The following is a 26,964-nucleotide window of genomic DNA, read 5'->3' as shown; positions in this document are numbered from 1 at the left end:
GGGCAGTCCGGACATGATTGCGGACACTCATCGCGTACGGCGAGCAGCACACTTTTTATCAGAAAGATCAGAAAAAGGCGGTGCTGGCCGCGCTCGTCCGTCCGACCGCCTAGCTTTCTATGCGAAATATACGTTTGACGCAAATCCAATTGGCACTGCGCCTGCATTATGCTCTCGCGGCTCGCAGCAGCAGCATGCACACACGTGATTGTGCCAAGCAGCCAGCCAGTGTGTGTGTGTGTCACTAAATAGAGGCTGGTGGAAATCGCAGCTGTCTGCCTTGTAAAGTGGTTTGTCAAGGGTCTCAATTTCAACCCCACCCCCCCGCCCGCTCGGCCTGGAAAACAATTATTGCACTCAAACCCCCTTGCTTTCCCCCGCCCGCCCGCCCGCCTGCTTGCCTGCCGGGGCCCAGAAAAATCTGCTTAAAAGCCCACCTAAAAGCTTCTTGCTCAATGAGTAATTAGGGGACTACGTAATCACAAGGGACCGGATTTTCAGCGCAATAAAAACGGCATTATTTGCTACGTGTTTTAATTTTTAAAATTATTAAAGACCGTCTTTGACGATGTTTCTGAGCAAACCAATCGATTCTTGGGGGTCTAATTAATTGCGGTAATGGATGTTTTTCCTAACAAAAAGGTCCAGCGCGACAAAGAACTTTTTCCCGCCAAATCAATATGAATGCGAGAAGTGCGCATACGTCAGAACTGGCTGGATCTGACAAAGAAGTCATTCGTATACAAGCGGTCTCTCTGCGAGTGCTCCAACCAGCTCTCATGCATGCGCAAGTACTTCTCGATTTCATTTGTTTTGGCGGGAAAAAAGTTCGCACGTCGCGCTGGACCTTTTGGTCGGAAAAATTATCTACTTTTTACCTAATTCGACCCTCCGGAATCGATTGGTGTGCTCAGAAACTTCGTCAAAGACGGCCTTTAATGATTTTAGACTCAATCCTGCTGCTGAGTGCATATTCTGCTTCTGGAAATATTTCTTTAGACGTGTTGTCCGGATAAATATAAATGAATTAAACCAGTCTGGAAGAATGCACAGTGGCAGGATTAAAGTCTGTAATCGTAATTTTGAGTGCCAATAAATCCAAAGTCTACGGTGATGCCATCTGTTTGGCGGCTTTCACAACTGGTGAGTTGTCTGAAAACTGAATATTGGGTGTAAAAGTGTCAAATGCAGAAAAATATTGGGAGTTGTGGCTTGAATTCCGGCCCCTATGATAATAACAGGCAGCGATGATGCATGTCACTCGCTGCTGCTGCGGCTTTTTGAAACAAAAAGCAGCAGCGCCAACAACAGATTATCTGCATTATTATTTTCTCTGCGCCGCGACGTCGAAATGAGAAGAAAGAGGGCTCATTACATGCGCTCTCTAAGCTCTCTCGGCTTTTTTGTTTTTGCCGAAATGCTTTTTCAGTTTGTACATATTTTGCTGAATATATGCGCGCGAGTGGAGTGACAAAACGTGCTCGTGAGTGCAATGCAGTGAGAGCCGCAACCAACGACAACTTTTCTCTGCCTTTTCACAAATTCTTCCATCTCCCGCGCGTGTATATTATACCGATTGCACAGCGCTCTTTTCAAATGAAAATGCGTTAAATTCTTCATTCACTCGCAGAGGGCACGAATACTCTAGAAAATAAACCCACGCAGTCTGCTTCTGGGCTCGAAAAATTGGTTTGGTTGCCTTTTTTTACAAGCTTTTAACCCAAATCTTAATTCTTTTCACAATCAGAAACACAACACAAGGATTTTTAAGATTTATCTGAGATTAATTAAATTTCTTAAAAATTAAATTATCTAGATATTAATGATTAAATTGCCAGTTTAATTAGCTGTCATGCAGTGATTTTGACAATCGCAGATAAATATAATTTACGGCAGCCGTATCATTTAATGTACGACTTTTGGAACTAAATGCATTTTCGACGCTATCAAATCAAACATGTGTGTCATTCAAAAAGAGCAAATCGGCCGCATGAATGACAAGGGATTAACACAATCCTTCCAAAGCATGCGATAAAACCCCGACAAGTTTTTTATTTGGACGCGTTGAAAGCTCAGTTTTCCAGGAAAAACACAGGCCTGAGGCGGCAACCCTTACTGTGGGATTTATCAAAGGTCAGTTATTGTTACCTCAGAAATTCGTCTCATGCATTCTTTCCCCAACAGCTGGCAGTTTTCCTAAAGGGCAATTTTTTGACGCAGACTAATGAGTAGAGAGTCTAGCTGTTTCGGCCTATAAAAAAATTTACAACCCTTTTGTGCCCTGGAGGCCGAGGGGGCGGGCGGGGACGACGTGGAATTTAAAGAGAAGAGTCTTTAGCTTTGTTCACACGTTGTAGATGAGATAGAACCCCAGTTATATAATCTTCCGAAAATTTCGTAACTCTGTTTTCGGGGCCTGGGTCAATGCCCTGCGACGGTTTCTACTAGGTTCAAATTTTGTTGTTGATGTCCGTTGGTTTTTTGAATTTTTATCAATTTTTAATTTCGAATATAAATTAAATTTTGGTTTTACTTGCTAAATTCTCATACTGCCTCTGGAATTTTAAATTATTTTTTACGACCGGGGTGAGCGGCCAGGTTCATCGATTTCTCAGGGGTTTCTTCAGGTACAGCTCAAGTCCAAGAAAATTTTTCGACCACAGGATTTGCTCGTTAATTGATAAAATAATTTTGTCGAATAATAATGGTAATTCATTTTATTTCAAAAACATTTTTATAACTGTATTTTCATTTTAATTTTGTCTCTGACAGGGTCGGACAAAAATAATTTTTCACCACAATTCTTAATAAAAAATTATGTACCTAAATTTCCGAAAAAGCTATTAAGTAAAATGACTCCAATATTTTGACTTTTGACAAGAAAAATTTAAAATTGCCAAATTAAAGCTATATTTTATGAAAGTTGTTTTAAAAAAAGTAAAAGCTGTATTATATGCTACGCTGGGTTTGCCTGTTTAGTAATGCGCAAAAAAAAACAGCTGGGAAAACCATCAGTTTAGGGGGTTTTCCGCATTTTTTCCCCCGAATTTAATCCTGAAAAGGTCACATTTCGCGCCAAAAAGTTTTGAAAAATGCGAAGATTGTTGAAATTGTCATATTTTGGTGTTTCGGAAAAATGCGCAAAATAGAGGAAACAAAACCCGCAAGAAAAATTCTAGTTTATACGAATCCTGATTATAAACGTGAACTCCTCAATTGGAAAATATTGGGAAAATGAGCAAAAGCATGAAAACGGCATTAATTTCTGTAAGAAAGAAAGAATTTATTTGTGCCTCTCATTCTCATTGAGTCTCTTATTCAAAGAAACGGGAGGTTTGTTTGCATTCCATCGAGGACACGTGTGCATTCTTCTCGTGTGTGTGTGTGTGTGTGTGTGCGTGAGAGATATATTTTCCGTGAATTTGCGCGGGTGGAAGTAGGTTAGGCGTGTCGAGTGGGAAAGGGGCAAGAAGCAAAAGGGGACGCGGCACCCGCACCTCGGCTGGCTGGCTTATTGTCGCACGCTCTGGTTTTGTGATCGACTGATCGGCGGCGTACATGAATAATGCACACTCACCCCGCGCCGCACCGCGCCACTAACAGCCCGCCGCGACTCACCGACTCACCCAGAATAAAAGTAGAAGCAGGAAAAAACGCGCCCGCCTGGCATTTTAAATCCGAGCCAAGCACATTCGAACACGTCTTTTTTCTAAATAATTCCTCGCAGTCGATGCGCGCCGATCAAATATTAATAAATCTCCCTGCCTACCTTTCAATTTACACTCGGCGCGATCTTCCTTTTGTACCAAATGAGGCGAAATATTTTTCTATCAAAATATCACGCGGTTAAACATTTAAATTAAAAAATTTGGCCAGATTCCAATAAACTTAACATTTTTGGAAACTGCTCAGCGAGAAGAATCGAATGACATACATTTTCAATTGTTCGAGATTTTTCCGAATTTTTCCGGAAGGAAATTGCTCTAGGGAAATCACGTGCAGAATTGTAACGGCTTGTGGTAGCTTTAATTATTTTTTCAAGTTGGTTTTCCTAATATCTCGGCAATTTTTGCTGGGAAATGAGGATTTATTTTCCCGGGAAATTACGGAATCTGTTGGAATCCGCTCAGTGAGACAATTCGAATGATGGGCAACTTGTATACTTTTAGAAAGCCTGGTTTTAATTATATTCAACATGAAAACAACCTCGAGTGGTCGCACTTTTCAAATACTTTTAGAAAGGTTCAAGATTTTCCAACGGAAAAGCGCTCTGGGAAAATCACATGCAGATAATGCAACGGCTTGTCACGGAGATTTGATTTCTCTTAGGATATTCACATTAAATCAAGCTTTACGCTAGATTTCTGGAAAATACGAGTCAATTTTTATCCTGTTTATCCGGAAAATTGGGAAGAGGATAAAACGGTTGTGGTCACATTTCAATAAATTGTATATTTTTGGAATCTGCTCGAGCGAGACAAATTGAATGATCTGTTTTTTCGGAATTTCAGGATTTTCTGCAAATTTTCCAGCATTTCATTGAGTCACTAAACTAATCACTTTTTGCCATATCTGACATTGGGTAGCCAGTATTAGATCTCCGACCTGCTCAAATACGTCCCATTGCTTTGACACTCCTGATATAATGACTTAACAATGCGAGCCAACGGGCTGGTTAAATTTGTAGCATGGGTAAAATGTTCCACAAAGCACGTGTGCGGTGTCTAGAACACATTTAAAATGGAGTTGTTTTCCAGAAATGCCCTCTGAAATTCAACTTTTTATATTTTTAAACTTTTTTCATGCATTGTTTGAAATTTTATGTTGATTAAGACAAAAATGGCATCTGGCGTGCTTCGTGGAAGAAAGTAATATATATAATGTTCTGGGAAAGCAGTGAGCGCGGGGCAGACAGACAAGTCCGCTTCTGATTACTGCAGGCCGAACGCAAGACAAGCGAAAAAGGAAGCTGCGTGTGTTTGATGCTCGAGAATCGAGTGCCAAGCGCAAAAAGGGCGGCCGAGTGAGGGAGGGTGGGTGGGAGGGAGGGATGCGGCTGAGCTGCTTCACTCATTCATGAATAATTTACAGACACACACACGCGCACGGACAGACGTTCGTTCACTCGCGAGCCAGCCGCTGACAAACCAATCAATTTGTTCAAAATTAAATGCTTATCCGACGATTTTCCCGAAATTAGCCGGAAAGAAAGATTTTTTCAATCTTTGCCGAATTGGGTTGGCGGTGAGGCCGGCAGGGGCGACACGGTCTGGAAGCAGGGAACGTGAATGCGCGGTTGTGAAATGGAGCAAAGCTAAAAATGTTTTTAACGCCTATTTCGCAGCACAATGACGACCAGACGGCTAATAAAAGAGGACTCTCAAGCGGCAAAGAGAGAGAAAGAGAGAGAGAGCGCAAATGATGGGCACACTTTTTCACGAGCGCGCGCGCCGCCTGCGTTTTATTTTAAGATTGTTTCGGCTCGACTGCATGGAATTCCCGTACTTCCTGTCTTTACTCCAAATATTTCAAAGTCCAGTACACAAATTAATTCTTTAGATTCCATTTTTTAAACATTATCTCTACGGTTAATTTTTCCATCAAATTATTATTGTGATTCTCAAAAAATTGGTGTCTGTAAAAAAATGGTTGAGAAAAATCTGGGTTTTTAAACGTTTAACATTTTTATTTTAGTTTCCTTTCCGTTTTTAAACATTTAACACGTAGTAAATTTTAAAAGTAGTAGTCGAGAATGTTTTTAAAAAGAAGGCGTGTCAGAATTCGCAGAGCGTGGGAAAATCGTAAAATTGAACTTTTCCTGAGAATTTACAGAATATTTTGAAATGGGTGCGCTATTTTATGAAAGAAAATAAAAAAGAAGGCGTGGCACCTAACAAAATGTGCGGGAAAATCGTAAAATTAGCCTTAAACACATGCTAATTTTGAAAAGAGGGCGTGGTTTATTTTCTCCAGACAAAACTTAAAGCGCAAGGAAAACAATAGAATTTTCCGCTTGTTTTTTACAAATTGTCGAATCTGATGTGTTAACAGAGGACAAAGCACGAGAGCGCGGCGAGTCTGGTCCGTGTCTGATAAGGAGAGGAGCCAGCGCGGTGTCACTCTGGCTGGCTGCTGGCTTGTCAACCAGAAAAGTGTCGTGTTTGTTTTCGTCGATAAAAAAGCAGTGCTGACAAATGTTGTCGGAAGAAGGCAGCGCGCGCGGCACGATTGCATGCTTTCTCGTTATTTCATCCTTTTTTCTCCTCACTTTGATTTAAACAAACGCGCGCCGTTATGCAACCAGTCTGGCGAGTGTGCTCAGCAATTTGCCTACTTTGTACTTTGTGCGCGCGGCTTGCTCCTCAACACCAAGCAGTTGTATCATAGAGTCAAATACGAATAAAACACGTTCTTGTTACAAAAATTATTTAATTTAGTCACTGGTTAAATTTTTTAAAACAAAGTTTTTTACTGTCGAAAAATATGTCCAATGGAAGGACGAGGCACAACACGCGGGAGTTTTGAAATGGGGACGTGGTTTCAAAGATCTTTCTTTGACGAAATTTCTGGGCACACTTATTGATTCTCGAGGGTTGAATTAGGAAAAGTGGATATTTTTCCGACCATAAAGTGCAGCGCGACGTGCGAACTATTTTTCCCGCGAAAACAATATGAATGCGAGAGTGCGCATGCGTCAGAGCTGGCTGGATCTGACAAAGAAGTCATTCCTACAGGCGGTATCTCTGCAAGTGCTCAAACCAGCTCTGACGCATGCGCACTTCTCGCTTAAACGTTCATATTGTTTTGGCGGGAAAAATGTTCACATGTCGCGCTGCACTTTTTGGTCGGAAATAATATCCAATGTACATAATTCGACCCTCAGGAATCGATTGGTGTGCTCAGAAACTTCGTCAAAGACAGTCTCTTCAAATAAGAGATGTGTCGACGGCAAAGCGCGGGAAAAGCGGGAACTGCGCCTTTTTATCAGCAGATATGAACAGTTTATCAGTGATGAGTCATGCAGATGCGATATTTATCGCAAACCTTTTGCGTCCCTTTTATCAAGTAACCCCTAATTGTAAGTAGTATCAGCCCTCTCGTTTCGAGCAGCATGGCTTTGAATGCCACGGAGCAATTTTTAATAAACGAAGTCTGTGACCACTTTAATTTAAAAATACTTGCATTTTAATATTGTTATTCCTTTTTTTCAGGCGATTAAGATTTACGTTGAATTGCAAGAGATTCGTCAGCACCCACCAAAACAATGGGCCTTTATTCGTAAGAAGGAAAAACCGGCCGTGCTGATTAACCTGAAGGACCATTGTCTTATGGTATGAGATAAATTTTGTTTTTTTGATAAATTTTAAATTAAACACTGATCTAGTTGAACGGAGACGACTGCCGGGCAATTTGCCGCGAAATGAGGCTTGTTTCGCAACAGTGGAAATCATCTCAAGCTCCATTGTGCATCGAGGACTTTTGGAAAATGGTCGAAGACGTCGTTACCAAGCAAGTCGAATTCAGAAAAGTCTTTTCTGCCATTCAGTGCGAGCATTCTTTTTTGTTTATCCATAGTTATATATTAACCCCTCTCCATTTTTAGGTATGCAACAAACAGAAACAGGGGAAAACTGCTCAAGAAGCTAAAATAAAAATTCACCATAGGACAAAGAATGCTATTCTAATTAGAATTCTTAAGAATTCAACACCCGCCGCGGCGGTCGGAATAAAAAGTGAACCGGCTGATTAAAATTAATCGGTAATTATTATTGTAATCTGATAATGAGAAATGCGGATGTCGAGCACAGACTGAATGAATATTCCTCCTAGGGATGTGCAAAAATATTCGATTTAGCAAAGAAATAATCGATTATTATATAGCCGGAAATTTAGAGGCAAAAAATTGGTTTTATAATCGGTGTCTATAGGCAAATAATCTATCAAATAATCGGTTTCATACATGTTCCTAAAGGCAAAAATCTATATTTTTTGTTTTTAAAAAATGGAAAAAACGCTATTATTGAAGAACACTCGGTATACTTAAATAAACTGAAACGGGGTGCAATGCATCCCGATTCAGAATTGTTCAAATTTTCTCAAAAATTTACAGCACGTGACCACATTTTCTTGGCAGTTTGCGATTCGCCTCGTCGAGATCTTTTCAACAGCGTTGGTGTGAAATAAATTAGCATTTCAATTCAAGTAAAGATACAGTGCCAACTTTGAAGCCACTTTTCTCAAAAAATGTACAACATTACTTTAGGTCAAATTTGGCTTAAACTGAATCCTAAGGGACGAGTTCTTACATTGGCAACAACCATTTTCTATGATCATTTTACAGCGTCAATCCACTGTAATAAAGTCTTAATGAAATAATAACAATTTTCCAAAAGAATTCTAGACATTAATATCTACCCCGTTTTGTACTTGTAAAATGATTTCCTTGGAGGTTTAAGGATATTATACTTTCACCGTTTTTCACTTCTCGGGAAAAATTGATTTATGAACATCGAGATAAAAGAAAATTAGAGCTGTACTTACGGGCCAAATCACGCTGCATGTATGCTTCATAAACGCGTTTTTCTCTTAATTTTTCACAAAACTCACAAATTCAAATCAGATGTTTCGTCGATGAACAGTAGATCACGACTGTGACTTTTTTAGACAGTGCCATCATCTTGTACCTCCCCTAACGTTTTAAGGGGAGTTCTGACAGGATTAGCCACAGGAGATTGTAATAAATAAGAGCTGTCTCATTTCTCAAAGCTTCACTATATCTCTTGATTTATTTTCCAGAACGCGCATGTTGTTTTTTCTATTCATACATTCTGTAGGCTGCGAACTTGTTTTTTGTCACAAAAGAAAAATCTTTGTAAAAGCAAGTTAAATGCAGGTACAAGTTTCACTTTTCACTGCTGGAATTTAACAGATTAACGGTACCTAATGCTAGTGTATAATATAAATATACAATATCTTGGCCTAGGTTACTCCGCCTTTTTTAGAGCCCCTGGTATACAACTAATTTACGACTAATAACGAGTTGAATTTTATAATATAATCATTTTTATAAATAATAAAAATATAACCGCATTTCGTTCGTGCCGCGGTAAATTGCATATCTCGCCCCGCCCACTTTAATTTCCCTCTGCATTTTGCGCACGAGTAAGCTGATCGGAGTGAAGTTAGCTTAAGGTGTTGGTATACTCGGACAGGTGTACCGAAATTGTGGCTAATATCATTTTGCGACCAGTTGGCTTGTGCGATAAAAGTGGGCGGGGGAGAGATTGGACAATTTGCCACAGCACGAACGATTTTTGCCTTTATATTCATCAAATTACGCGACGCAAAGCCAAAATAAACATAATTAAATTAATTTTGAATTTTCTGTACGAGAAAAATCTTAAAATCGGTTTGCAGACCGGCAGCGGTCTCGTGTCTCGTGAGTGTGACTTTCTTCTGTCAGAATAATTTTTTATATTTCATATTTCACTTTTTCACTTGCCAAAAAACGGAAGTTTTTACGCGAAATACAAAATCGAAATCAATTTAGCAGAAAATCTCAGTAAATTCTCAGAGGTATACGACTTTCCCGCTCTTTTCAACAGGAGCGTACTTTATTAATATCCGTGAAGTTTTGCTCAATTTCGTAGCTCACGTGATTTTTTCTCAAATTAAATACGTAATAATGTTTTTAGGCTTACCGAAACATGCCACACCTTCATTTTAACAAACACGCCCCCCTCTGAATGCCTTTCTTCACAAACATACATCTTGACTTGAGTCTTGAGTGGCAAAATGAAAATATGTATTTTCTGGCTGTTGTCAGTAAATTCGAGCGCTGCCATGGAGTTTTCGCCAGCGAATTTGGCGCCACGGCGATTTTCCCGGCACGTGTTTGGCGTGTGGATCGTGTGGGGGCAGCAGCGTCGCAGGCTCTGCCGTGCCGTAAATAGACGACTGATCGGCGCTTCGAACTCGGGAGTGAGGTGCAGGCTGTGCTCGCGTTCTCGTCCGTCTGTGATTTTGTTTATTTTCTCGCTGCTCGGACTGGGATGCGGTAACCGACCCGAGTACCCGACACCAAGATGCCCGTCTTCCACACAAAGACCATCGAGAGCATTTTGGACCCTGTCGCCCAGCAGGTGAGTCCGGCGCCCCGCGAGAGGTGGGCGTGGCAACGGCCCCGAGCCCACGGAGAGGAAATATTAAGGGACTTTTTGGAATCGTGACAGCACAGCTGACGTCACTGTTTATTTTTGAGAGGCCGAAACAAATTGGCCGGCGAGCATAATTTTTCTTCTTAAAAATCGGGAGAAAAAAATAATAAAATTCAGGCTTTTGATCTCAATACTCGACGAGCCGCTCGTTGACCTTTTCCTTTGCTCTTTATGTACTCTTGTTTCAACTGAATTCAAACGAACGAAAAAGCTTTTATTCTCTTGTTATACCCGGTTAAACACCTTGCTACAGATAAGGAGACGATTAAACGTCTTTCTTATCGTGTTGTTAATAAAAATCACAGCGTCTGCTACTAATTTTCCTGCAAGGAAATAAAATATATTAATTGTGACTCACTCTTTTGCCGGTTTGCTTAGTGAGCAAAAGCGAGACAAGTTGTTTGTTTGAAGTTGAAATGGCCAGCCTTGCAGCCACTTAATGTTAGGAAAACTAGAAATGAAAATTTATGCCGACTAGTTAATTTATCTTGACAGCAATCATTCGCATTACTTCATGCCCATAAAATAGCACGCTTTATGCTACTGTTAGATCATCGACTGGAATATTCATGTATACAACACGATGCAAACACTGGTAAATTTTAAATGCTTAATCTGATGAGCCTTTCCCCCCAGCTAAATTTCAAGTTTTATAATGAAACAATTATCTCGGACCATTAAAAGCACAATAGAAATTAGAAATTTGAATCATTCCGTTGAAATTCGGCTGACACTTTAAAATTGTCACTTTGGCGGGTTTTTAGTTGGAAAATGAGACAAGAGCAGAGAAAGAAGCGGTTCGCTGTGATTGGCCACATTGACATCCAGCGGAAGGGAGTCGAGCTTACCTACGATGCCACTGTGGTGCTGCTGTCTCGATCTGACCAATCACAGTGCCATGATTCAAACGAAAAACCGCCAAAATAACGGATTGTACGTGTTCAGCATTATTTTCGACGGAGTAAAGGCCTTCTTACCTAATTCGACCCTCAGGAATCGATTTAAAGTGTCAAAAACGACATAAATATAGAGAAAAAATTGATTTTGAATGAAATTTGTGTTAAAAAATTAATTAAAAAGTGGCATGAGGCCATATTTGGTGCGTGCCATGCGGTGTGTCAGTCATCCTTTTGTTGACAGTAATTAAAGATAATTTTGCGCTGTTTACAAGAGCGCCGGCCTGCCGGCTGCTGCCAGTGAATTTATTTTTACGGGGCAATAAAGCATGATGTCACGCGGCCCGTCTACCGTCTAGCACTAGAGGAAAAAATAAGAAAAAAAGCGTCTTGTGCTCGGAAAGAAAGAGCATCTTTCAGATCACGTCCGCTGATAAGCTAATCCGCGCTGAAAAATAAGCATCGTTCAAACTCGCCCCGCATGCGAATAATAAACGAACCAACCAACGCTCGCTGTTTGTTGTGCTGCTCCAAACTATTTTTGGAAAATGACTCATTTGCTTATTTTCAGTTTCGTGTCCGTCGGTATTTTTTTCTTTCAATTTAATCGATTTTTGCTTAACGTTTATTTAGTACAAAAAAGTTTGTTGAAATAATCGACTTTGATTTCATTCATCTTGCCAAGTTTCCTCTTAAATCGATGAAAAATTGTTTCCAAAAAAATAATCTTGGAAAAATGAGTTTAATTGATTATCTGTAAGAGGGTGGAAGTCACGGGAATTTTTTAAAGGGGACGTGGTTCCCTGACAAATTAAAAGGAGGTGTGGCACGTGTCGCGAAGCTCGAGGAAATCGTGATTGATTTGGTCTCTGTAAAATCAAGGGAATTTAGAAATGGCCCCCATTAAAGAAGGCTTACCTTTGGACTTAAAACGCGGGAATTTAAAATTTTGACATTTTAACAAGATTTTATATTATTTATTCTTGTTTATTCTTGCTCTAGTCATATAAAAAAATGCATTAAGATACAATTTTCAACCTAGATTTTTGGAAATATCAATTAAAATTGATAACAAAATGTCTTACTAAAAATATTCAAAAATTCACGTTGAAAATTATATTAAATTTATTTTTTTATCATTATTGCAAAAATGTTTGTCAAAAATTTGTATCTTCAAAATTGAAATACTCGAACTCGGCGCCACTTTTCTCCGTTGTGGTTTCGCGGTTTTGCGTTGTTGTCCTGGTGGCCGGTGGTGGAGGACGTCACGGGCCGCCCCACCCACCGCATATGCTTTCTACTCGCTCGTCGGTTGCCTTTTAAGGAACACGCGGCCGCGGCGTCGACAACAAACTCGCCGAGTTGCATCACGCCGACACTTACCTAGCCGAAGCTAGCCCTTCTTTGTGGACCAAACAGAGAGCAAGTCTATCGCATCGCACCATTTAGCTCCAACAGATGTTTTTTCTCTCCCGCTTAAGGGAAAAATAAATCACAACGACCTTGCCTTCCAGCTCTTTCTTTTTGCCAACAATGCGAGTAAATAAATGGATTTTCAATTGGAATTCACGTGAAACAGCGCCTTCTTGAAATAGAAGGCTTAAAAAAATATAAAATAAAAAAGTGTAAAATCGTCTTATAACTGGTTTGGAAACCACCAATTGTGTCCATGAATTCTCTTCTTATCTCACAAAGTCGTTCATTTATTTTTTATTTATTTTTTCAAAGACATTCAGCTTCCCTCTTGAGATTCTTGTGCTCTCTCGTTGAAGAGCCGAGAAAGAATAAAGAGCGGTGGTCAGCAGGCATGGCAGCGCAGACAGAAGCGCTCGATTGTGTTCTAGTTAGTGACCTTGCCCTGCCCGCGATGCAAGACGCCGTAATTTATATGCATATCAGCTTGGCAGCGGCCAAAAGAAAGCACTCTTCTTTGCTTTTTACTCTCGCACTCGTGAAAATCGCTTCACTGCGGCGGCGTTTTCTCTCAAATATTCTTCTTCAATGCTTTAAAAAAATAGTCTGGTCTGGCCTTTCGGCTTTAATGACGCTAAACGAAATAACTTTGTCTTGATCTGTCCCCTAAAACCACTAAATTCTTAATGGAGGGAAACGATTCATTGACCTTTATTTTCTCATCGCTCATTTCTTCTCCCTATTTGTTTATTTTTTTTATGACGTAACCAGGAAAAATAAGCGGTGACAATTCAAACGTTCAAAGAAGATAATGACTAATTCGACTCGAGGAAAATTTTAAATCGTTTCCGTTGTGTCTGACAGTGAGTTTGCTCTGAAATTCTGAAGTACTTTTTTATCCTACTGATAGTAAAAAAATTCCGCTGTGATATTATAGCCATCGTATATGTGAACACAAATCACTAGTTTTTAAGCATTTTGTAACTTGGTTTATTCCCGACACGCAGTAAATCCATAATTTAATCCGCAAATCTTATTGAAAACGTCAAGTAGTACCATCTCCCGTGCTTCATGAAAAGAACCACGCCCCCATTTCAAAACTGCAATGATTTTTCATTTAAAATACCGAATTTCGAGATTATCCCGCGCTCTGAAACACGTGCCACGCCTTCTTTTTAATTTTCAGAGAGATCACGCCCCACGAATTATCATGAAAATTGTCAATGTCAAACAGTACAATTTTCCCGTGATTTGTGCCTGGACTTTTTACAATTAAATAACCAGGCAGCCACGCCCCTATTTTAAAATTCCCTCGGATTTTCAGCAAGTATATGTATGTGCCAATTTTTTTAATTTTTCCGCATGCAACGCCTTCTTTTTCGAATTTACTTCATACTCTTCACCGAGAATTCAGTCATTTTTCTAACAGTTAAATCGCGGAAATCGATAACTAAACAGCATTTTGCACGTCCCTGGCATCTTATTCATCTTTTATTATTTTTTAAATAAACATCAATGTTGAAATTCTGGCAGCAGCTTTCTAAATAAGAGTTTCGTTTTATCTGGAGAGTGTGTCTCGCGATCAATGGAATTCCGATCGTCCCACTCGCGCATTCCGGGCCATTTTCGGCTTTATGGGGAAAATGCGGGAAACATGAGCGGCGTGTCATGCCGGAGCATAAAGCAAGAAGTTGGAGTGCCATGTGTGTGAGCTGCTATTTTAGTCGAGTTAGCCGCAAATAGCAGGATTGTGGTGCATATGGTCGGGCTTCTGGCGAACCCAAGACTCGACTTTCCGTCCGACGCGCCACTCCCTTTTTTATGCGCCTTGCTGGACCCACTCGATTATTTTTCCCCGCAAAGAATGGTTAGTTTAGTTTAGCCGTGAGGCGCGTTCGCCCACTTCGGATCGAACGCCTGTGATCCTGCAAATATCTCAGCGAAAAAGAAGTAATCAGACAGATTTATTTTAGTTTGAATAAAAAAATACTAACCGATATTTCCTTGAATAAACACGGCACAATTACGGATTGGTTTTGTGTATTTTCTCTAACATTTATTTTTAACTGGACATATAGCGGCTTAGAGCGTGTCACGAGCGTGTTATGCGAGAAAATAATGGTTTTTGACCCATTAACTGGCATAATTTTTATCCCCTCGCTGAAAAGGGGTTTTCCATTCTAACGAGAGAAGCGCCCAATTTTCCGTTTAAAGCGATCTATTTTCGCGCAGCGGAGGACCGCGGACACTGATTGGGAAGCGGTAGGATACACGTCCTTGTCGGCCAATCAGAACGTCGGTGGTCCTCCGCCGCGTGGAAATAGATCGCGTAAAAACTCGCCGACCGCAGTTTCAAATGGTGTGCTTCCCTTGTAAAAAAGCATGCACTTTTGTCACCTCAATCTTGAGTGCTTTTGTGATGTTAGCATGTAGAAACCATCGATTTTTTTTCGAGTTGTGGAGGTAATTAATATGTAAAGGTTGTCTTTGACGAAGTTTCTGAGCTCACCAATCGATTCTTCAGGGTCGAATTGGGGAAAATCGATATTTTTCCGATCAAAAAGTCCAGCGCGACGTGCGAACTTATTTCCCGCCAACACAATATGAATGCGAGAATTGCGCATGCGTCATAGGTCATAGCTGGTTTGAGCACTTGCAGAACCACCTGTACGAATGACTTTATTGTTAGATCCAGCCAGCTCTGACGCATGCGCACTTCTCGCATTCGTATTGTTTTGGCGGGAAAAAAATTCGCACGTCGTGCTGGACTTTTTGATCGGAAAAATATCCATTTTCCCTAATTCGACCCTGAAGAATCGATTGGTGAGCTCAGAAACTTCGTCAAAGACAGTCTTTAAATAAAACATGATTTTGATTTTCACACCACAAAAGTATTCTGGACTGATGTAAAAATTTGCATGCCAATTTTCCGAGAGATGAAATCTAAAAAATTTGAACCGATTGCAGGTGTCCCGACTGGTGATCCTCCATGAGGAAGCCGAAGATGGCAACGCCATGCCGGACCTGGAGCGTCCGGTGCAGGCGGTCAGCAGGGCGGTGGCCAACCTTGTCAAGGTGGGTCGCGACACGATCAACTCGAGCGACGACGCCATCCTGAAGCAGGACATGCCCGCCGCCCTGCACAGGGTGGAGGGCGCGTCCCGGCTGCTCGAGGACGCGTCCAGCATGCTCAAGCACGACCCCTACTCAGGTGAGAGCAGCCAGGTCGCGTCGCTGTTAATATAACAACAACACTCCTCCGCAGGTCCTGCTCGCAAGAAGCTGATCGAGGGCTCCAGGGGCATCCTGCAGGGCACGTCGGCCCTGCTGCTCTGCTTCGACGAGTCTGAGGTGCGCAAGATCATCAGGGAGTGCAAGAAGGTGCTCGACTACCTGGCCGTAGCTGAAGTCATCGAGACCATGGAGGACCTCGTGCAGTTCCTCAAGGACCTCAGTCCCTGCCTCAGCAAAGTGCGTTTTCTCATAATAAAAAGAAAATACTAAGTTTTGCACTCAATGTTACAAATTTTCACCTGTAATTTTTACCCTGTGCGAAGGTGTCGAGGGAAGTGAGCGCACGAGAGAAAGAACTCACCCACCAAGTGCACAGGGAGATCCTTGTCAGGTGCCTCGAGCAGGTCAAAACCCTGGCTCCGATCCTCATCTGCAGCATGAAAATCTTCATCCACATCATCTCGCAGGGTACTCACCCTCACCCTTTCTTTCTACTGCACACTGCAATGCACCTGATTCAGAGCTAACATCTTTTTATCTTTTTAAATTTATGAAACGACAAATTTCGTTCGTGCCGCGGAAATTTGGCAGATCGTTCACCCCGCTTTCTATTGTAACTCTCCACATCGCCCACACGAGTGCGGATCAAATTGAAGTTAGCTCCATGAGGTATACCTCCTAGAGCTAACTTCAATTTGCTCAGCTGACCCGGAGAGATATAAAAGTGATCGGGGTGAACAATCGGCCAAATTTCCGCGGCACGAACGAATGTATCCAGCTGAAACATAACCTAAAGCATTTTATTTTTAAATCTCGAATTATATTTAAAACATAAATTTCTTGCTCAGGTGGAAAAGGCGCTGACGAGGCAGCCGAGAACAGGAACTACCTGGCACAGAGGATGACGGACGAGATCAACGAGATAATTCGAGTGCTGCAGCTTACCACCTACGACGAGGAGGAGTGGGACGCTGACGACCTGACCGTGATGAAGAAGGCGCAGAACGCCATTGACTCGAAAATGCAGGCCTCGCACGACTGGCTTGGGGTAAAGTATCCTCTTATTTTCTTTCTATTCATTCGTAAGCTTCAGGACGGCCGAGCGCCAAGGAAACGAAAAAAGAAAATTGGTTCCCATTCTCCTGAAGAAGAGCAAATTGCCTTCAGTGTGGCTGAGAACCAATAAAAAATCTGAAACCGTGTTGAAAATTTATTGCTTTCGGGAAAGAAAAGTCCTGGAAACGATTTTAACCCTTTCCTTTTCGAAAATCAATTGATACGGAAATTTATTTCAAAATAAACATACGGACCGTGGCTCCATCATAAAAATTAAAAATCCGATTTTTCAAACAGAATAAATTTTGGAATTCCCACTATTTCAGGATCCGCTGGCTCTGCAGGGCGGCATTGGGGAGAAATCCGTGCGGCAAATCCTGGGCCACGCGCACAAAGTGGCTGAGCGGTCGCTGCCTGGCGATGCAGGCGACGTTCGCAAGCTCGTGGGCGACATCACCGCGATGACGGACGCCCTTTGCGAGCTGCGAGCGTCCGGCAAAGGCGCCACTCCGCAGGCGCAGTCGCTCAGCCACGGCATCCACGAGAAACTGTGCGAGCTGCAGCGGCTGGTCGGACGCTCGGTCAGCGGCGTCGAGCGCTGCGGCATGGCCCAGCCGGCGCACACCGTCTCTGGCCGTCTCGAGCAGGCCAGGCGCTGGCTCGCGCATCCGGACAGGGACGACCGCGGACTCGGACAACGCGCCATCGCACTCATCGTCGAGGAGGGCAAAAAGGTTAGTTTTTCTTACATGATCTCAGTTGAATTATTCGATTTTCCCGCACTTAGCGGCACGTACCACGCCTTTTTATTTCCTGGATGACCACGCCCCCACATAGCAAAAAGAATTTCCATGAGAATTCTCTTTAAAGACATTAATCATATATTATAAAAATATAAGATCTTATATAAGATATATTTAAGATTTTCCCGCGCCATTTGGAACCACGCCTTTTTTCAGAATTCCCTGGAGTTCTCACACCCATCGTATTTTATGATTTTGAAAAGCTTTTTGTTTAATTTTCGAGGGGAACCACGCCCACATTTCTAAAATCCCGCGAATTTTCAGCATTAAGATCAAATATTTTATGAGTTTCTCGCACATGCCTGTTCAATTTGAAATCTCGGGTAATCGCACGCCCCCATCTAAGAATTCCCGCGAAATCTCAGAATAAACATATTACTACGATTTTCCCGCCCTTTTCATCAATTGAAACGCCTTATTCTTAAAATTTGAAGAGATACACGCCTCTATTTCATAAGTCAGAATCATTCATCTCTATATTTCAATTCTCACTTTTTCCCCCGCCTAGCCACGCATTATTTACAATGTCCTAAGAAAGAACAACCCCATCAAGCCCAATCCCGTGAATTCTCAGCTCTTGGACAAGTACAACGATTTTCCCGCGCTTTGCCAAGCCTCTTTCCGAGGAAGGCAGTGATGGAACCACGCCCCCTTTTGATCTGAGTTCCCGCAGTCAATAAATTGGCTACATTTTACGATTTTCCCGCGCTCTTTGAAATGTGCCACGGATTTATGTATCTATTAAACCGCGCCCCATTTCTAAATTCCCGTGAGTTTTCAGTAATAACATCAAAATTCTTAATATACACACTCGTTACTCGCACTTTGCGACCCATTCCTGGAGAACCACGCCCACATCTAAGGATTCTTGTAAACTATGATTTTCCGAGTCACCACGCCCCCTTATCCAATTGCTTATCGTTTTTATTACATATTAATTTATCAAATGAGCAGCATTCACCATCATTTTGTGATTTTTGTCATGCTCGGCTCTGAAAGGAAAACAAAGTAAGTAGTCGTGCAACCCATAGCCTCACTCTCAGCATCAATCGAGCCCTCTGTTACACCTTTTTACACGGTTTTACCATTTTACAAATTGCGTACGTCCCGCAGGTGGCGGAGGGGCTGCCTGGGGCGCACAAGGCCGAAATCCTGGGCCTGTGCGACGAGGTGGACGTGCTGTCGCGCCAGCTGGGCGAGCTTTGCCGCGCCGGCCAAGGCAACAGCGAACACGCGCTCGCAATCGCACGCAACCTCTCGCAGAAGCTCTACGAGCTGAAGACGCGCATCCAGAACGCGGTCGTCAACCGCGTCGTCGAGGATTTCATCGACGTCAACACTCCCCTCAAGCTGTTCACCGACGCCGTTCTCGCCCCTGAAGGTACTGTCTTTCTTATATTAATTATTAATTTTTTTAAATGCTTTCACTTTTTCACAATTTGTTTTTAACTTGATAAAGTAAATTTTTTAACAATCATTTTTCTTCTTTTTGGCTATTAGGAAAATGCCACAAATTTGCCAGGTTGTAAAATAAATTAAATCATTTAAGGAGTTTTCCGCGATATTCGCACAGAAGAGTGTTTGAAATTTTTTATTTAGCAAAATCTGAAATTTAACTTATCCTCGCTACTGATTTTAGAGGTGAGCTGTTGCTAAATAACACAAACAATAAATTTAATGAAATATTCGTTTAAAAATACCCCGCCTACTTCAAAAAGACCATAGGGACGTGCATGGGCATGGAACGCGCCGCGCGCCTGAATTGTATATTGCGCCTCAGAAATTGATGATTTCGCAGCAAAATCCATTTTCAAGTACTGCAATTTTATACAATGCTTTGCCAGTTTCGCTACGACTTGAGCCGCGATACAATAAGTTTGTCGTTGCTTTGAATGCATTTCTTCACTTAAAGAAATTTTACGATTCTGGTGAATTCTTTGCATTTGTTACATAGCTTTGATTTTTTATTTGTATTATTTTGTGCGCATTGCAATTGGGGGGGCATATTATTAGAATGTAACATCTCTGATGTATATGACCTCGCCAAAAGTCAATAAAGATTATTATTATTATTATCAATAATGCAAAAAATTTTAATTAGACTTTATTAATATGCATCTCTTTATTAAGCTCAGAAATTATTTGAAGCTAATTCATAACCATCTGAGTATTTAAAAATACATCAATTGGTTTTTCCCTCCATGACCCATAAGAGTCGAGTTATTAATATCCAAAGGCAAAAAATGTGATTTTTTGACATTTCAAAATTGTGGTTTTCGGGGCCCACGCGGTACCCTGTGGGCCGGACGGCGCTGATTCTGGCACCAGTCGATGCCCCTCGGTGAGGATCATTAGCCCGTGATCGGTTCTCCAGAATCGGACCATTTTTCAAATTTATAAGATTTTTTTTTCTGCCAAAATTTCGTAAAAGTCGAAATTTTCATTCGTCTCCCGATCGATTGGGGAAACAATTCGTTAGAATAAATTAAAGTTTTCAGCAACTTTCTCAAACTCATGAGCCTCATTTCGCAACTGCTCTGGAAGGTGGTTTATACGGAGCCTATAAATCTGGGGATTGCGGTTTGCTGCTGCAGACACCAGAGAAGGCACAGAATTTATCTCCCTTCACTGTTGGCCTGTAAAGATGTAGAACAAAATATTTATTCTACAAACTGATGAAATTTTATATTATTTCATTTACTGTTAATTAAATTAATTAAATGCTGAATTAAATTACTGAAGAATTGAGAAATTTGCTTTTAAATTATTTATAATTTATTTTTCTTACACAAGATAAAAATGGTTAGCTGACAATTAAAAATAATTTGCATTCATTAACGGCTGTCCTTGTTGAATTGCAAATTTCGTTCTGTCATGCAAATATCCATTTTGCAATTTTATCGCAAAGCTTTAGCAAATCAATTTCTGAAGCAAACGGCCACTAGTTCGAACTATAAAGTACAAATTATTTTTAAATAAAACTCCAAACTACCAATTAGACACTGTTAAATTGCTTAAAAAAATAAAAATAAAAAATATATAATGTAATGGTATATTGAAGACGCGGTCTGCTTCGGAGCTGTTAGTTGCGCGTTTGGACGTTGATGGCGCTGGCGGCGTAAAATTTCGGCAGCTACGATAAAGCCGAATTAAAAATTCCAGTTTGCCAATTCGTTTAAAAGACTCATTTCAAGATACGGAATAAAATTTTCCACTTCTAACGAGACCAAGATTTAAAAAATCCGTTAAAACGTTGACTAGCGATGCTTAAAACAATTTCGGCAACGCGACGTGATTGTCAGCCGCGCTGTTCGGTCGGTCTCTCTCCGAGCGCTCCAACGGGTATCGCTTCTCGGCCTTTTGGCTAAGATCAAAGTGTAGTATCTGTTCTTATCAGCTTAATATCTGATACGACTAGCATTGCTAGTCCAGAATATTAAACTGATTTTTGGAAACTGTCGGGATGCTAGGGGCTTGCTCCACTCCTGACGCGGGTTGGCCTGGTATTGCAGTACCGCCAGGATCGGCCCACCATATTAAACCAATAATAGCCCTCTCCCCTCAACCTTATAAGCTGGATAAACAGCTCCCTGGAGGCATTGCGCCTGTACTGGGATTCATTCTTAGCCCCCGGAAATATCGTCCTGGGCGCAAACGTAGCCCTTACCAATGGTAACAACATATATTTGTTATAAATTAGAGTTTAAATTTTTAATTTAAAAAAAAATATTAAAATTTTATTTTTATTTTTTAGTACATAAGAAATAAAATCCTTGCGAGTGTAAAATATTATATATTTCTTGAATTTTGTCTTTCAGGAACTCCAAACCGGGATGTAAACTTCCTGGACAGGGCACAGCAGCTGCGTCAGTTCAGCGACAGGGCGGCGCGAACTGCGAGAATGGTGGCCGCCGGAGGAAGCGGTGGCAACAAGAAGCTGGCCGAGGCGCTCATCTCGGCCGCCAACCAAATGGAGAGTCTCACGCCGCAACTCGTGCACGCCGGACGCATCAGGATGAGCTACCCTGAGAACAAGGCCGCCGACGAGCACTTTGAAAATTTGCGCGCGCAGTATGCCGACTCGGTGTTGCGGGCGCGCGCCTTGTGCGACGAAGCCACCGACAGCGCAGAGTTCATCCGGCTGTCCGAGGAGCAGATGCAGAAGCACGCCATTCTCTGCGAGGAGGCCATCAGGAACAGGCAGCCGCAGAAGATGGTGGACAACACCACCATGGAGGCCCGCCTCGCCAACAGGGTGCTTGCGGTCGCCAAACAGGAGTCGGACAACTCCGAGGACCCGCTCTTCATCGACCGGCTCAACCGCGCCTCCGAAAACTTGCAGGGCTGTGAGTGAATCGGTTGAAAATTTTCTAAAAGTATTTATTTCGATTGTTCTTTCAGGCGTGGCTCCACTCGTGATGGCGGCCAAATCGGTCGCGGTCAGCCCGGATGACCACACTGCCATTTCCAGGTGGAGAGATGCTAACAAAGCTGTAAGTTTTGGTTGAAAAAAATCCAGAAAAAAGGAAATCCGGAAATGAGCTTTTTGACTTTCATTAAAAATTAAAATATCTCTTAAGTTCCAATAATGCTAGAAATTTAAACTCTGTGCCCAAATTCGCCCAATTAAACAGCCTTAAATTTTACAATTTTGGCCAAAATTTTGAAAGTTTTAAATTAATTTATTTGAAAATATTTATTTTTTTTAAAATAAGGAAAATTTGTTTCACCTTATAGCTAACACATAACGAATGTTTGGTGTTTTACCCTGGTAACTTTCAGGGTATGGATAATGTTGGTTTCCAAGGTACAGAGAGTAAAAGGTGGAAAATAGGATTTTTTTTATTTGTGAGATTGTTGCTGGATCGGTTTATTTTACTCCTAGGAACATGCTGGGGGTGCCCCCTGAGGTCTGAGAGGGCCTTCAGGACAGGTAAAATATTGAACCCTTGCGCCAGGGTAGACCTTCAGAGGTTGAAAAATTTTAATTCTTATTTTATTTTCGCCTATATCGGTTCGTTTTATGTATTTTTAATTAAAAAAATGAATTTTTACCCTGAATTTTGTCCTGCAGTTGCTGAAGTCCGTCGGCGAAGTGCGGCAGGCAGTGACCGTGACTCCTGAAGTGCCTCCGCCTCCAGACATGAGTGCCCTGAGTTTGCACGGTAAGCGTTTTCCGCTGACTAATTATTCCGAGGCCAACAAAAACTGAATTTCCTCTCGGCCTTTTGCTTTTTGAACCAAGTCCGTCGTATATTTTTTGCTGTCTATAATGAAAAGGTGGAAGTCGATGTGCTTATCGCTTTAAATGTACCGCCTAACCTGGAGGCGTGCTCTCTATCACTCTCGATGTCTAATCTGGTTGCAGCACAAAGGGACGCTGACCTTAACAATAGATTCAACGTTGACTTAAACAAAATATTTGCCTTCACCAAAGAGTACATGTCCCCCGTGCAGCAGGAAGGTACACAAACAATCGGTGCTGCGAGTCACCCCTGTGACACCCGCCCCCGCCCTTGGTTCACTAAAATATCATTTACTGTTAATATATATATACATATAGGCTGTGAATTTCGGACAATTTAAAAAGAACATTTATTTTTCTGCTTTAAAGCGGCAAATAATCGATGTCCGCGAGTTATTACTTTGTTAGAAAATTATTATATTCGAAAATTTTAGATTGTGATTGAAAAATCGATTATTAGCTGATTTAAAGAGATTACCTGAATATTTTTTTCAGGATTTAAAATCATTTGGCTTAGAAACACCCAACGTCTAAATTTCACAGCCCCAAAATTATTAAATCTTAACTCTGCTGTCTTTTGTGTGGTGTTTTTGTGCCTGTCTTTGAGTGTGTGTTAACAAACGATTTGCTTATTTTACTAAAAAAGGCTTGGACTGGAAGCAACTGCGTAACCCTTCGTCCTACCTCCGAACGCCTATTTACTGTGATGGTGAGTTTTCGCCACTAACTAACTTTGCCAGCGAGTGTTCCTCCTCTTCTCTTTCTCAAAATGGTCCATTGCTAATTGCGGCAATTGCAGAGCGCGCTCCGCCCAGACCACCGTTGCCTGGCGGCGAACTGCCGCCCCCAAGACCACCCCCGCCCGAGACGGACGACGAGGACGACATGTTCATGCACGCCCCGCAACCCAACCAACCCATCATGGTAAAATTCCGTATGAATTTGTGAATTTTGAAATTAACTAACAATTGTAATTCAGATGGCTGCCCACGGTCTGCACCAAGAGGTGCGTCAGTGGTCGAGCAAGGACAACGAGATCATCGCCGCGGCCAAGAAAATGGCGCTGCTGATGGGCCGGCTGTCGCAGCTGGTGCGCGGCGACCACGGTGGCTCCAAGAGAGACCTGATCGCATGCGCCAAGGCCATCGCCGAGGCCAGTGAGGAGGTCACCAGACTGGCCAAGGAGCTTGCCAGGGACTGCACCGACAAGAGGATGCGCACCGTACGTAGAAATCTATAAATGAAATGATTTTCGGAGCGTTGGCGGCGGCGATTGCACCTAGAAAACGCAGAATACCACGGCGAGCCTGATGAACTTCGGTTTTTTACTCTACGACCCAGAAGAGCCGAGTTATTAAAAAGTCGAGGAAACGCGATGTGTGACATTTGCTAACTTTGATTTTTGGGGCCTATGGGTCGGACGACGCCGATTCGAAATCGGACCCTTTTTTATATTGTCCGAATTTTTACGTCAAAAACCGAATTTGGACGGTAGGGAACTTAGTTAAAATTAAACAAAAACAAAAAATATAGCGCAGATTTTGGGGGGTGGCGGTGAAGGTGGGTGGGCGGGCGGGGGCGTCTAAAGGAGCGTCTTAAAGACGCAGAATTTAACGGTGAGTCCAATAATTTTTTGTATTTTACTCTACGACCGATAGGAGCCGATTTAAGTTCAAAAAAAAATTTGTGACATTTCATACTTTTGTATTCGGGGACCTGGCGGGGCCCTATGGGCTGGAAAGTGCCAATTTCTATATCGAACGATGCCCTTTGGTAAGGAGCGTCCGCCCGTTTCTAGTTTTTCAAAATTAGACCATTTTTCGATTTTTTGCCAATTTTTGAAAAAAGTCGAAACTTTTAAAATGTTTTTTTTTTATTAAAATTCGGCCGTTTATCCGATCGTCGACCACGACCCCTCATCGGACAGGTTTTTGATTGGACCTATAATTCGAATCCCCTTACGACCTTTTTCAGGGTCCCCCGATCTGAGATCCGCTCCCAGGCCGTTTTTTAATGCTCTTTCTGTAATTGGGATCACATTTTGCGATACGCAGCGTAGATTTTTCTCCCCTGCCTGTCACCGACCTTCCTCAGGACTTCCTTCCTGAGGACTTTATTTGTGGTTTTGCCTTCGACGTCTTTTTGTCAATTTCGCCGCCTCGACGGAATTTTTTTCGCTTTGCTGATTTTTCTCCAAACATCCCGTTTTGTTTTTAGAACCTGTTGCAAGTGTGCGAGAGAATCCCGACCATCGGAACTCAGCTCAAAATTCTGTCGACCGTCAAAGCCACGATGCTGGGTGCACAAGGTATTTGTTTCTTTTTCCAATTTTTCCCCCTTTGCCGAGTTTTTTATATTTTTGAAACACACTAATGTTTTTATTTAAATAGTCTTTTTGCAGGCGTCAAAATATTGTTGTAAATTAAGCTTTTGTAATTAAGCCCAAGTTTTTTGATATCGCTTTGTGAATAATTAAGCCTAACTGTCTTCCCATTCTGCAGACTTTATTCCGAGATTTGAGGATGGCGAAATCCGAGGCGGTAAATTTCCTAGCCATTCTTTTATAGGCATGGAGTGTGTACATAATATTATCTCCAGCATGATTGAACAAACAAACTACTTGTTAGTTGGTTGACTGTTTTGTGCGTGTCGTTTCGTAATTCTAGCAAATTAAAATTTTAATCCTCTTTGATTTCACTTGCATGCAGGTGATCTCATTGGATGCAGTAAGTAAATTACCAGCAGCTGGGCAAATCACACCAAAGTGGCCCTCGCTCAATTCCTACTAAGTTTAACAAACCCAGGCAGCTCCTGACTCTTGATTAAAACCAAAGGAGCGCCAATAATGTGGTTTAAAGAAGAAGGGAAATGATTCGGTCACTCTCCGACGCTCTGAAACCATTGGAGCCGAATCTAGGGTCGCCAGCCGACTGCCAATTAATAGGCAATTTTGGAAATAGAGAAATTAAATTTTAAAGAGTAAAGTCAAATGATTTTTAGCAATTTACGTTGTGATTTTGAGTAGAGAAGTGCTGTTTACAGCTGTGCCCGTGCGCACCTCACCTGCTCCACCTTGTAGCTTTCTTCCCATCAAAAAGGGGCACTTTTTGAACGCGAATTTCTCGGATTGAGACGCGGATGGCTTCAGTAATTTTGACACAGAGCCGCTAACGAAAGCTCATTTTACACAGAGAAAGATAAGACCAAAATGATTCACTCGGGAAGAGCTGGACCTTTCTAATATTTAATGTGATTTAACCGGTTTTTGGCTATTAAATTAAAAAATTTAACTGTCAGATGGTCTAGAAAAATTTACTTCTTGACTTTTGGTGGCTGGCAACCCTGGAATCTAGAGCGTCGGCCCTTATTGCCTCGCCCATCGAGCAGGTTGTCCCTTATTCGCGGCATGCCTGGCTCCCTCAGCTGCATTGTGGTGCATGCTTGTCTTATTCCCACCGAACGCTGCGACGCCGGAGCCTCTCACTGAACGCGGCCGTTTTTCTTTGTAGATTCTGAGGAGGACCAGGAGGCGACGGACATGCTGGTCGGCAACGCGCAGAACCTGATGCAGTCGGTGAAGGAGACGGTGCGGGCGGCCGAGGCCGCCTCCATCAAGATCCGCACGGACGCCGGCATCCAAATGCGCTGGGTCCGCCGCCAGCCTTGGTACCAGTACTAAGAACGGCCCGAAACTATTTTTAGGGTTGCCACACGCTCTGCAACTGGAGGAAGGCACGTGCTGGGGGCTGATTTTTAAAATTAGGCGGGTGGAGAATTCTCGATTCGATTGGGAGAAATGCAAAGGGGTGGCAACCCTAATTACTTTACAAAACACGTGTCGATTAACTATACTTAACGTCCATCCTTGTTCGTGCGATTTTTATGACATGATTTCTACTATTTTTTTGCTAATCCAAACTGTTATTAATTTATTATTGTATTTCGCATCGGGGGAGACGCAAAATTTCAAGCGAAAGAAATTCTTTTAACGAAAGTGCATGTGCAATCAGATTGTTATTGTTGATTAATGTGCAATATGAAAATATATATATTAATTGGTTTTGTGCTATTAAATTTGATGCTAAAGAAAAACAAAACTA

The 26,964-nt window shown here is 42.0% G+C and overlaps 1 protein-coding gene, 1 long non-coding RNA gene and 1 other non-coding gene across 8 annotated transcripts; all 3 read left to right on the top strand.

Annotated features, from left to right (window-relative positions):
- Positions 1–203: 203 nt before the first annotated feature.
- On the top strand, positions 204–8,768 carry LOC135946505 (uncharacterized). 2 transcript variants are annotated; one of them, XR_010575519.1, is made up of 4 exons: positions 204–290; positions 7,212–7,331; positions 7,385–7,545; positions 7,604–8,768. It is a non-coding gene; the product is annotated as an uncharacterized LOC135946505 (long non-coding RNA). The 2 variants fall into 2 exon arrangements; XR_010575520.1 differs by having other exon boundaries at positions 219–282.
- Positions 8,769–9,940: 1,172 nt separating this feature from the next.
- Vinc (vinculin) lies at positions 9,941–26,961 on the top strand. 5 transcript variants are annotated; one of them, XM_065492305.1, is made up of 16 exons: positions 9,941–10,142; positions 15,494–15,737; positions 15,792–15,997; positions 16,084–16,228; positions 16,609–16,808; positions 17,143–17,550; positions 18,733–19,000; positions 21,438–21,965; positions 22,021–22,112; positions 22,694–22,784; positions 23,511–23,573; positions 23,664–23,788; positions 23,844–24,086; positions 25,082–25,172; positions 25,366–25,404; positions 26,374–26,961. In XM_065492305.1, exons 1-16 carry the CDS (start codon positions 10,086–10,088, stop codon positions 26,541–26,543), a joined length of 2,970 nt encoding a protein of 989 aa, XP_065348377.1. In that variant the 5' UTR covers positions 9,941–10,085; the 3' UTR covers positions 26,544–26,961. The 5 variants fall into 5 exon arrangements, with proteins under 5 accessions (XP_065348377.1, XP_065348376.1, XP_065348378.1 ...); XM_065492304.1 differs by lacking the exon at positions 23,511–23,573 and adding an exon at positions 22,988–23,083; XM_065492306.1 differs by lacking the exons at positions 23,511–23,573; positions 25,366–25,404 and adding an exon at positions 22,988–23,083.
- LOC135947586 (U2 spliceosomal RNA) lies at positions 20,964–21,156 on the top strand. The gene has a single exon (XR_010575673.1). It is a non-coding gene; the product is annotated as a U2 spliceosomal RNA (small nuclear RNA).
- Positions 26,962–26,964: the final 3 nt, after the last annotated feature.

This window comes from Cloeon dipterum, chromosome X (genome assembly GCF_949628265.1).
Source record: "Cloeon dipterum chromosome X, ieCloDipt1.1, whole genome shotgun sequence".
Lineage (NCBI taxonomy): Eukaryota > Metazoa > Arthropoda > Insecta > Ephemeroptera > Baetidae > Cloeon > Cloeon dipterum.
This window is presented reverse-complemented; position numbering and strand designations above follow the sequence as displayed.

What these genes read in the sequence shown, in the direction of transcription:
- Vinc (XM_065492304.1), top strand. Translation starts at nt 10,086, where the DNA reads ATGCCCGTCTTCCACACAAAGACCATCGAGAGCATTTTGGACCCTGTC. An exon ending in TCGTCGAGGAGGGCAAAAAG is followed by an intron (nt 17,551 to 18,732) that starts GTTAGTTTTTCT and finishes TACGTCCCGCAG; the next exon opens with GTGGCGGAGGGGCTGCCTGG. An exon ending in CACGATGCTGGGTGCACAAG is followed by an intron (nt 25,173 to 25,365) that starts GTATTTGTTTCT and finishes CCCATTCTGCAG; the next exon opens with ACTTTATTCCGAGATTTGAG.